Source organism: Gadus chalcogrammus, chromosome 8 (genome assembly GCF_026213295.1).
Source record: "Gadus chalcogrammus isolate NIFS_2021 chromosome 8, NIFS_Gcha_1.0, whole genome shotgun sequence".
Taxonomy (NCBI): Eukaryota; Metazoa; Chordata; class Actinopteri; order Gadiformes; family Gadidae; genus Gadus; species Gadus chalcogrammus.
Window position 1 is genome coordinate 19,308,538 of NC_079419.1, and position 11,805 is coordinate 19,320,342.

At 46.6% G+C, this 11,805-nt stretch overlaps 1 protein-coding gene across 3 annotated transcripts; it reads left to right on the forward strand.

The window, feature by feature from the left end:
• Positions 1 to 5,075: 5,075 nt before the first annotated feature.
• plvapa (plasmalemma vesicle associated protein a) lies at positions 5,076 to 9,864 on the forward strand. Of its 3 annotated transcripts, none has more exons than XM_056596457.1 (7): positions 5,076 to 5,572; positions 5,670 to 6,098; positions 7,158 to 7,236; positions 7,862 to 8,562; positions 8,747 to 9,335; positions 9,455 to 9,509; positions 9,704 to 9,864. In XM_056596457.1, exons 2-7 carry the CDS (start codon positions 5,700 to 5,702, stop codon positions 9,735 to 9,737), a joined length of 1,857 nt encoding a protein of 618 aa, XP_056452432.1. In that variant the 5' UTR covers positions 5,076 to 5,572; positions 5,670 to 5,699; the 3' UTR covers positions 9,738 to 9,864. The 3 variants fall into 3 exon arrangements, with proteins under 3 accessions (XP_056452432.1, XP_056452433.1, XP_056452431.1); XM_056596458.1 differs by having other exon boundaries at positions 5,076 to 5,515; positions 5,627 to 6,098; XM_056596456.1 differs by having other exon boundaries at positions 5,076 to 5,515.
• The last annotated feature ends 1,941 nt before the right edge of the window (positions 9,865 to 11,805 follow it).

Genomic DNA, 11,805 nt, shown 5'->3' on the forward strand with positions numbered 1-11,805 from the left:
GCTCCATTTGCAAACTGACCCAGGTCATTTCATCAATGAAAATGTAATACATTTCTACTATACAATCATTTGGGGGAAACCTTTCACAAAAAGCACCACAACAATAAACCAGAGCTTCATATTTTAACCAGAGCTGAACTGACAAAGTGGGACAAGCATCCCTCACGTCAGGATACGTGTAAAAGCGGGTCAGCCTCATTGTCACGGCAGCAGCAGCCCAGCAGCAGTTGGGCCCTGACTCCAGACCAGGTGGTGAGCAGCGAGTTCCCAGCCCCATCTGCAGATGGGAAGGAGCGCTTTACTTCAATTAATCAGGAGGCTGCTCTGTATCACCAGCCTTTCTCTCTCTCTCTCCATCTTCATCTTCCTCTCGGTCCTCCCCCCCCCCCCCCCCCCCCCCCCCCCCCCTCGTCTTCCTCTCCTCCCCAGTAACAGCGGCCTCATCACGCACGGATGGCCATCAAATGTTTTGACTCGCAGTGACAGCCTCTCTCTGAGACCGGCCCGACCTCTGACCCCGAGGAATGGACGAGCCTGGAAACAAAAACAGTGGGTCTTTTGTGCATGAGTCAAAGGGAAAACATCTGCCACAACCAGGGGAGAGGGAGGGGCTGGGAGGGGGGAGGGGGAGGGGGAGGGGGAGGGGCGAGGAGGAGGGGGATCGGTGGGTATGAAGTTTCGCGGAGGCGTTCGCCTTTTAACCCCTGGAGCACTTGGTGCCGTGCGAGAGGTTGTGGCAGTTTAGTCAGGATTGTTTACTTCTTACCACCTTCATCTTCATTATCCTCATCGTCGTCTTCGTCATCTTCGCGGTCGTCAACTCTTTTGTTCATGTTTGTATGTGTACCGGCATCAGCAGCAGCAGCATCATCACCATCATCTTCAAAACATTAGCCACATCATCATCATCATCATCATCATCATCATCATCATCATCATCATCATCATCATCATCATCATCATCATCATCATCATCATCATCATCATCAGCGGGTTGGCTGGTAACCGGAAAGTTGCTAGTTCAATCCCCGGCTCCTCCTAGCTTGTTGTCGAGGTGCCCCTGAGCAAGACACCTCACCCTGACTACTCCCGACGAGCTGGCTGTCACCTTACGTGGCTGACACCGCCGTCGGTGTGTGAATGGGTGTGTGTATGAATGGATGAATGTTAGGAAATATTGTAAAGCGCTTTGAGTGGCCGCTGGTTAGAAAAGCGCTGTGTAAATGCAGTCCAACTATCATTTACCATCACCATCAACAGCTTCATCCTCACCATCCATGTCCCTCCCTCATGATCTCACTTCGTATTGGTGAACGTCCTGACCGCCAAAATCATCATCAGCATCCGCCCTCATATCACCCTCACCCCCACCTTCATCATCATCATCGTCACTGTCCCCATGCTGACAGCTTGGTCCGTCTAGCGGAGGTCTGGGTACGGCGTCTCTTGTCCGTGTGGAGGAGCCGTGGATTAGAATAAGCTGATAAATGAGCTGCGTATCAATCTGCGGTGTGTCCCCGCGGTGCCAACCCAGCAGCCTGGCTTATCAGCGCACCACAGGGACCTGGCAGCTACCCCTCTCCTCCAACATTACCCCGCCCCTCAAAGGGAAGACAAGAGACATTCAGGACTAGAAATGGAGCTCCACTGGACTCTATTCGAGCTAGAGTCGACAGTTTTTTATTTACCGCTTTAAGACAGAACAACTGCAGTGTGTATTATTAATACGATCCAAATGGCAATTATCTTATAAATTAGTAAGGCTGAAGTACTAAAGTGTTTTTAATGTAATTCATTTTGTAATATCACATTTTAAGTATTTGAGTACTCCTTTAGCGTTAGCGGGAAGATGTGGTATGCTTAATACACAACTGTCTTTCTTTCTCGTTCTCCCTCTCCCTCTCCCTCTCTCTCTCTCTCTCTGTGTCTCTCCCCTCTTACTGTTTGGTTTTCTTGCTCCCCTGTTCCCCGACCCCCTCCAGCCTTCAGTGTTCACTAGGAACCCTCCAGTCCTGATACATGAAACCTCTGTGTTACCAGTAACCACACACTCCAGGGTAAGTTATCAATTAGCCAAACACCTCCAGAGGGCACCGGCCTCATTTACCACTACGAGAACCTACTCATGTTCCTCCTGCTCATTGGTCACTGAGGAGTTAGGTTGGGGGGTGTGGCCTTATGTACAAAACTGTTCGGAAAGCAAGTGTGTGTCTCCAACTACTGGAACCAAATGGAAAACCGCTTAACGGTTTAGTGATTTGGTTCTTTTTGTTATAGAATATCAGGCGCCAAGACAAGCTGAATGTTCTTAAAAAGCAACCTATATGCTCATTTAATTTAAAAACAATACTGTTACAGTTTAAAGGCAGTTGGAAATCACCATTGAAAATACTTAGGTTAGATGATGGATTCAGAAGGATAATAAAGGCTAATTGATTTGTGTAATTTAATTTCAGATACAGTTCATTTTTTCCCATTCATGCCTTTATTGACTGAATTCAGACAGTTAAAAAGCTTCTCCGAGCTGCAGTAGGACTGATTCCCAGCAGGGGCCAGTGTCAGCCTTCAGAATAACCCTTGTGAATGAGCCTGTCTCAGGGTGTTATGTAACACAGCGTGGGCCTACACCTGGATGACTCAACTGGCTGAAACAGCAGTCAAATAGTTTGACAGAAATACACTTCTGAATTTAGAACTGCATCCAACCCCTGCAGTATCTCAGGTAGTCTTTTTTCCAATGCAAAAATCAACAATGGTGAACATTGCCTTGTGTTTTTACTTGAATCCCCAATTAGCATTTGGTAAAAAATATATATATATTTTGTATTTTGTAATTTCTTGTGTGTCACAAACATCATCTGTGTCGTTTTGGAATGTGTATTTATATATTTTAAGTTATGCTCGCTTTTTTCTTAGAGTTTTTCGTATATGTAAATGCAATATTTTGTTTTTATGAACTAATTACGTTTATATGTTTGATGAAGACTATGAGATATACTCATAAAATCATCCTCCGCCAACTTCCACTCTCTCCCGCTCTCTTAATGTGTTGCCTATTGTTGTGGTGTTGTTTATTTATTTAGTTAGATTTTTTCCCTTTTGTTTGATTGTCTGTATTGTCTGTATGGATTCCTTTCTTATTTGTCTTTGAGTACTTAGAAAAGCGCTATAAAAAACTGATCAATTATTATTATCATTATTATTACTGTGTGCCAAAGGGTTTTCAGAAAGCGTTTTGCCCTTAAACAAATACGATAGAATCTAAATGGGGTAAAAACCACCACCTACCTATTGTTTCTCTCGCACACGTGACACTTAAGTACTTCCAATGGAATCAAAACACATTGAACATGTTTTCTTCCATCTATCTCATGATTCATCACGTAAGCATGAACAAAATGAGGACACTCAGTCCTAGAGGAAGGTGCGTTGTTACGCATTAGCCCGCGCGTACCCTGCCAGGCGCAGACCACAGTGTCAGCCAACATGGCAACCCGGGGCCCCACGCACACACCAAACCCTGCCCCAGCCCGAGTGTTTGGCCTGAAGCATAAACAACCCTCTTTAGCTTCAATACGACGACACTGGGAGTGTTTATACCTGTCAAATATATATTTGTCTCTGATATCCTGCGTTTGTTTTCCTGGCTTTACTTTTTTATCGGCTTGAATCTTGTACTGGGGCTTCCACAGGAGCAGCCGTCTAGAATATTCCTCCATGACTTACCGCTTCCTCTGCAGCCGATGGCCTGGCACGTCAGCAGGCCGGCAGGAAGACCGCCGTGCCTCTCGCTCTCTGACCCCCACTCTTTTCAAGTGACTCCATGTGTTTCTCCCTGCGATCTGTCTCTGTCCCTGAATGGGTGTGTATGTGCGTGTATGTTTTGGTGTGTGCATGGCTGTTGGCATGTGTGTGTCTGTTTGTGTGTGTGTGTGTGTGTTTGCCAATGTGTGTGTGTGTCTGTGTGTATGTGCGTGTTTGTGTACGTGTTTGTGTGTGTGCGCGCGCAAATGTGTTTGTGTGTATGTGTGTTTGTGTGGACAAATGTGTGTTTGTGTGTGTGTGTGTGTGCATGTTTGTGTGTGTGTGTGTGTGTGTGTGTGTGCGTGCACAAATGTGTGTGTGTGTGTGTTTGTGTGTCTGTGTGCGTGCGTGTGTGTGTGTGTGTGTCTGTGTGCGTGTGCGTGTGCGTGTGTGTGTGTGTGTGTGAAAGAGCCAGGACAGCTACCCACGTCATTGAGTGGAGCGGAGACAGGCGGCATCAAAGGGCTCGGCCGACGCTTACCCTCTGGGGAACAGCGTGGGCCATTGTCCTGCTGACCCACGGTGCAGCGGAAAGAGCCCTCCTCGGGTCCCATAAAGACATGATCTCTTTAGGAAGCGCTTTGTCTTCTTCCTCACCTGAACCTATCACAGACTGCTGGAAATCTCTCCCGGGCACCTCAGCCTATATTGACTTACACTTATGTAATATATTGAACCTATCCTCACGCGCGTGTGTGTGTGTCTGTGTGTAGGTATGTTTGTGTGTGTGGTGTGTGTGTGGTGTGGTGTGGTGTGGTGTGGTGTGGTGTGGTGTGTGTGTGTGTGTGTGTGTGTGTGTGTCTGCGTGTGGGTGTGTGTGTGCGCGTGATTGTTCATGTACACTTGTTTGTTTGTTTATATTATATTGATTCTACTTTAATTGTAATTCGTCGGGCAACATTAGCCAACAGTTTATTAACCTTGTTGACCAACAGTCAGACAACCATGATTTAGGTGAGTTAAAACAGTATTGATGCATACATTAATATCTTAGTTAACATGAACACCATTAGAAAGCATTTACCGCATTATTAAATGATTAGGCCATGTGTGTGTACGTGTGTGTGTGTGTGTGTGTGTGTGTGTGTGTGTGTGTGTGTGTGTGTGTGTGTGTGTGTGTGTGTGTGTGCGTAAGATAACCCTTTGGTTGTGAGCAGGAGGGAGGGGTCCACCACTGGGAGCTGGTGCCAACATGGGAAGTGAACGGTATAAGCAGAAGTTTATAAATGTCCCCAACATTGTTTCCATCTCATACACACCTTTCCACTGCCACGATTTCACTACGATTATCACGAGAGGGAGACTGAGACAGAGACAGAGACAGAGACAGAGACAGAGACAGAGACAGAGAGAGACAGAGAGAGAGAGAGAGAGAGAGAGAGAGAGAGAGAGAGAGAGAGAGAGAGAGAGAGAGAGACTGAGACTGAGACACAGACAGAGACAGAGACAGAGAGAGAGAGCGAGAGAGAGAGGTAAGACGCTACGATCTGGAGCAGCACTTCGACCGCCTCATTCACATCTGGTCTTTTATCACAACAGGATGCTGAGCCACTGAGCTGCGTCCCCAATCACCTGGCCGTATTTGTTCTGATCGGCTGCCTTGGGATTTGGGAGAGCGTGACCTTTAGAGAATCGCCGAGCACATGGAAGGAGGTCGTTTTTATTCTTCCTTCTGATTTTTCTGAGGAACCGTTTCGACCTAAAGTCTGCTGTGAGTTCTTCACTGCACTCCACGGGCACACACGACTTCTTTACATTTACAACCAAGGTTGGATGCAGATTAAAAAATTAACAATTTTTCTGTCTTTCCACCCGACACAAGCATTGGTGACTCATCCTCCTCCTGATCTGCTCCTGCGCTTCAGCTCACCTCTCCAACCGCCCAGCAGCCCGCCATGTACAGCAGCAGCTACACCCACGTGCCCCGCTACAGTCTGGAGGCCCAGAAGAAGAAGCAAATGCAGCGGTCCAAGGGCAAGAGCTGTGGCTACTACATGCGCATCATCTTCTTCTTCAGCTCCCTCATCCAGTCGCTCATCATCGTCAGCCTGGTGCTCTTCCTCGTCTACGGCAAGAAGACGGACTCGCCGGACTCAGGCCGCATCGCCGACCTGGAGCAGCGCTTCAGTCGGCTCACCCTGGACAACCTAGCCCTCAAGGAGCAGAGGAAGAACCTCACCAAGGCCCTGAACGTGAGCGCCGTGGAGAGGCTGCAGATGGACCTGGAACTGGGGAGGCTGCGCAACCTCACCAACCTCTCCTACAATTACCTGAGCGACATGCAAGGCAGGCTGGTGAGCTGCTGCCCATCCTCACCTTATATTGTTGTTGTGACTATTTATATTTTCTATTTATATTATTATTAAAATTGACAATGTTATGATAATTATTATAAATTGTATTATTATTATTATTAGAATTGAATGTGTTTATAGTTTTAGCTATTAATGGTGTTAATGGTAGTAGTCCTGGGGATGCTATTGGTTTGGTCTTATTGATGGTATTGATGGTGGAAAAAAAAATGCAAATATGCAGAACATCCCAAGAGTGACGCAATAATTTCCATGATCAAATATTGTTTCGAGGGTTTGAAGTGTTCAACTGGAATTCTGTATAGATTGAGGATTGCTTGATACAGCAGAGATAATCAGGGGTACTGTTGGTCCCACACTGAAAAACTGGATCCAAACATTTCACATCAGGATAAAGGATCAGGCTTGACATATGGTCATTATAATAAAGTTATAACAAAGATGATAATTTATTATAATTGTTTTAATTATTTTATTGTAAACAGATCCAATCAAAGTCAGAATGATACTGCCATAACACCAAGGTTGTTTGTTTGGCCAACATTGTTTATCTTCCTTGAATAACACTTAAATACTTTTTGTTTATTTAAAAATAAAAAAAAAGACACATTACTTTTACTTTACACCTTATGCCTCAAACTATAATTAAAGCTTTTATTGAAAGTATGTAATGCTAGAAACATAATCGTAGTCGGCTCGACAAGATAGATTTTGGTGTCACAAGCTGTTACTAAGATCATTACTATAATATTTATCTCAAAGTACGTTTATTACATTGAACCCTTCAGCTGAGAGTACAAACCTGGAACCACAAAATAACCATCCATAAAATGACGACTGACAAAATATTTATGCTTAAAGTTCTGTGATTAATAGAGTATTTTAGCTAACCTTAAGAGAGAAAGTGGTTTGCTTTCTGTATCTTCTTTATGTTCTGGAGGGGACTGTTTAATATGATCACTTTTGTATATTGTATGCTTTCATTAACCCTAATCATAATGACGGTATTCATATCTAATCTGATCTCTTCAATATTTACAGATTCAATGCGATGCTGACAAAAACAAACACGTGAGGACTAACTGTCCACAACCCATCGGGACAATTACCGACAGGCAAGGTAAGGTTCAACCAACCAAATGTGGCGGACTCTTGAGATGGCAGCGGGCTGGGGTTGGGCCTTAAAGGGAAGCCATCCAGCTCGGCATCCCCATTGAGAGGACGGCTGGTGGCTTGGGGGACTGGGGAGGTGCGGTGGCAGAAGGGCAGTGCTGAAGACAGGGGGAACAGGTAGAAGGGTACTTGCAAGCAGCCAAACTGAATCACAAAGTGCTAAACCATGCTGGCTCAGAGGCTGACTGGCCTCTGAGCTAGAACTCGGCCCATAGACAAACGGTCTAGGGGGGTGAGAGAAGCTCATTCATTTTGTCCGCTTATTACTTATCTTACTGAATCGTACTTTTTCTATTGTGCCACCACTTTCTGTCCCTTTTGCACCTACTGCATCCGAACCATCCTTGGATTGAGGTGCTCTGATTGCTTGTAGGTCTATGCAATGTGTTTCAGAGGCATCAGAGCCCTGTTGATAACGCTCCTAGGCTGTTATCTACTGAAAATGAACTCAAGAGGATCCAGACTTATACACATTGGCAACCGGGCCTGTGTAGTAAGTGACTTGATTTTTTATGATTAGTTAAATATTCTCTTGAGATAATAAGTTATGTTTGGTCTGTTTCCCCGTACAGGAGACTGCAGGACCAAGCTTCTTCTCCAGGAGGCCAGGGAGCGTGAACTACAGTCTAAAATGAACCAGACCGTGCTGGAGTGCTCAATCAAGAAAGAACAGCTCAACAAGGAGCGGGACGACCTCTCCTTGGAAGCCATCGACCTGCGGAACGACCAGCAGATGCTGCAGTCGGAGATCACCAACTACAAGCTGCAGTGCAAGCAGGACTTTGTGGCCTCCTTGAGCGGCATCTCCAACGTGTCCCGGGCCTTCCTGGAGAAGATCGACTCCCTGTTCCCCGGCCACATCGCCTTCCAGCTCACCTGCGAGAAGCAGCGGGAGAACCTGGAGCAGATCCGCAGCAACTGCACCAGCCTGTCCCGCGCGGTGGAGGACAAGTTCCAGGGCTACCTGAACACCCTGGGCACTAAGGTCACCAACAACCTGGGTCAGATCACCCACCTGCAGGCAGACAACCAGCGGCTGGACAAGGCCAGCAGCCTCTGCAGTGAGAACCGCATGTGGCTGGTCCAGGAGCACCGGAAGGACCGGCAGAAAGACAAGCTCAAGTGCGACAGTGAAATTAAGAAGCTGCTGAACGAAAAGAAGGTGCTGACCGGCGCAAAGGGGCTGCTGGAGGTCAAGACGAGCGTCAAGGAGTCGGAGATCCGCCACCTCAAGGAGCAGAACAGGCTCCTTAATGCCTCCTGCTCGCAAGTGGTGAGGACGGCCCTGTTTCAACTGCCGTTTCATCGTTTATTTTACATACTTGGAGGCTTTCTCAGTTCTTTCACTGACTAATTGAACTGGTAATCTGGTATACGTGTATGGGTTTGAGCTGTATCATTTAATTTAATGGGTTCCTTTTTAACTCTAACATGTACTTGTGTTGACTTTATTTCAGAATCAATATGGAAGATCAACTATCGGGGGATCTAGCTCTTTTGCTGGGAATCCCTTCAGAATCCCTTCTTTTGGGTCAAGTGTCGGTGCTGGCTCTACTTGGTATAATAATCCAGCTACCAGTGGAGTAAATGTTGGTACAGGACAGGGCAGTACCAATCTGGGCAATTCCAAACCCGGCAGTTCAAGTCTAGGCAGCTCATTGCCATTCAGCAACGGGGTCGGCAACACCAGGTTTGGGGGAACAGCCTCACAGGGGAGTAGCTTGCCCCTCCCTGGGACTGGCCCAGGCAGCAGCGCCACCGTGGTAGGCAAGCCGCCAACAGGCTCCGCCACGAGCGGGGTGCAAGGGGCGAGTGGCACTGGTGGGCTGGGAACCGGGCAGGGGAGCACAGGGTTAGGGAGCAGAGGGTTTGGGACGGGGCAGCGGACGGGGTTAGGAAACACAGGGTTAGGGACGGGGCCGGGGACGTGGCAGCGGACGGGGTTAGGGAACACAGGGTTAGGGACAAGCGCCGTGGGACGAGGAACTGGCACTACGGGAAGCTTTGGGGGTCTTGGTGGAGGACGGACTGCTGGATCTGGATCACGTGAGAACAAACTGATATATATTCTTATGAAGTCCAGCTTACATTGCGTAATCATGTGAGCTAGAGCCGAGTATGAAACGAAAGATCATCGTGTTTTCTTCTATGTCTTTTACCCTCAGTGATTTCAAAACACCTCGCGGATCTGCAGCTCTACGGCAAGCCTTCAAGCACGGAGTGAGTCTCTTTATTATCCATCTCTGTTGGCGTCATAAGGCCCAGCTATTACAGGGTAGAACACCACAAGGTTGGAGCTAGTCCGCTTAACCACACTTATAAACACACGTATAAAAGGGGAGGATTGTCAACTGGTGTCTGTTTTTAATCATCCTAATCGTCTGCTACTACTCTCTGGTTCACCGTCTCTCTAGGAAGAAGAGCGAATCACCCAAGACCTCTGGCTAATGTGCCTTCCCCAGGACAGGTTGGAGAGATGAGAAGATACAAATCCCATCTCCTCTGTCCTCCAGCCTGAGCCAAGCTCCTCACACTGAGAACACGCACACGCACACACACACACACACACACACACCAATAAAAGCATAGATGCACAGATACACGCACACACACAAAATTGCGCACTACACACACACAGACACACACACAGACGAACAGATGCACAGATGCAAACAGTGCACAGACGCACGCACATGCACACGCAAACACAAACACAAACACAAACACAAACACAAACACAAACACACACACACACACACACATTATCATACACTTTGTACTACTTTCTCACTAGTAATGCATACTTATAATGGCAATAGCAAGTTGTAATAACTTTCTGCACATTCTTTGCTTGTTGAAATGTGATGTGAGGGTGAATTTGTCACTAGAATGTATATAATGTACTAATCAGCATGAATATGCTCTGTGTAAATACTCAAATTACTATATTCTTTAAATAAACGCATGTTGTTCATACATCACTGCTTCCACCGTGGCTTCCCTTTTCCTGTCCCGTGTTTGTTTTAGTTTCATCCGCACACACACACACACACACACACACACACACACACACACACACACACACACACACACACACACACACACACACACACACACACACACACACACCCGAGAGATATTACCCTAGCCAGACTATTGTTTGTCCCCTTTTTGCGTCACCTATTGTGCGCTTAACAGTCATTTTAATGACTCTCTATCCCACCCACGACTAAGTGGTGTTTCAGCCCGACCATTATATTGTTAAGACCCTTAGGCCTCCAGTCGCAGAATGTTGAGAGCTTCCTGCCCAGTCTCACAGACCCAGTAAACACGGATGGGAGAGGACCCGAGGACACGTTTTGTCAAGTATACATACTTGACAAACGACAACGAAAACGAAAACGAACAATGTTCCTAGTGGGGAGAAAGGCAACCCCATTGTGTTTGACTAAAGCATTAAAGTCATTGAATCTACTCTATATCTATACCCCAAGGTTTGAGTTGAGACATAAACGCAATTTGTGCCTGACCTCTGTTGACCTTGAGAGGTTATTGACCCCAGGAATAATATTTTCAGTTTTTGCCCCATCACCCTGCATTATAATTGTTGCTTATTTCTTGCCAGCGAAAAGAACAAAGAACAAAAAAAGAACAAAATAAAAAATATAAGACAACAGTTCAGTGATTTAAAAATATCAAAACATAATGTAATGTTGCAGGCAAAACGTCCATTCGGTTCTTTCAATGGCTTTGTTGTTCTTTTCTATGGCCCGTAAAAGACTTCAGCTGTGTTGCCCTTAAAGTATTTATTTTGCTTCGATAAATAATTTAATGGCCCCTATTTATAGATGAATTTGAGAATTGGATAACAATTTTACAGTTCTTACTGTTTGTAAAATGAGTATTGTTTGTCCGTTCGCGTCGTGCAATGACTTGCAGTTCAGTCCCTTCCGGGTCGGGCTCCCAGGTCCTGCTGGAGAGACACAGCGAGGCACATCCAATATGAAGCGGTAATCAGCCAATGCGGGGAGTTTACTTTGTTGACGACATGTTAAAGATGTGTTTGGACTCAGTTCCTTGGCGTGGGGGGGGGGGGGGGGGGGGGTGGTCTCAGCACCTTGTGGAGTAGGAGGGCTGCATGGCGACACAGGGCACAGAGAGAGGGTGAGAGCCCAGCTCACAGGGCCCAGCACATACATGTGTTGGAGCGGCAGGTGGCTAGCATGGCATCTAGCTCTGGTTATTTTCTGCTAGCATTACAGGGCAGGCACGTTCTGATAAGGTCAGACAACCCATTCCCCATCTGGAGTGCCTGAGGGCCATGCACCTTCCAGGCAGAGTCATCAGTGCAGCGGACTTCCTCTGACGTCAAACCCCCTCCCCCTGGGGACCTGAGGGGGAGGGTACATCCCCCCCACCCCAACCCACCCTCACACATACTAGACAATCTGCAATTGCATTATATTTATTCATTTATATCGACCTATTTTTATTAACCCTTTAATTATGTGCAATG

Excerpts from the sequence above, each read along its gene's own strand:
- plvapa (XM_056596457.1), top strand. The coding sequence starts at position 5,700 with ATGTACAGCAGCAGCTACACCCACGTGCCCCGCTACAGTCTGGAGGCC. Across the intron at positions 6,099-7,157 it reads GCGACATGCAAGGCAGGCTG|ATTCAATGCGATGCTGACAA; the intron begins GTGAGCTGCTGC and ends CAATATTTACAG. Across the intron at positions 7,237-7,861 it reads GACAATTACCGACAGGCAAG|GAGACTGCAGGACCAAGCTT; the intron begins GTAAGGTTCAAC and ends TTCCCCGTACAG.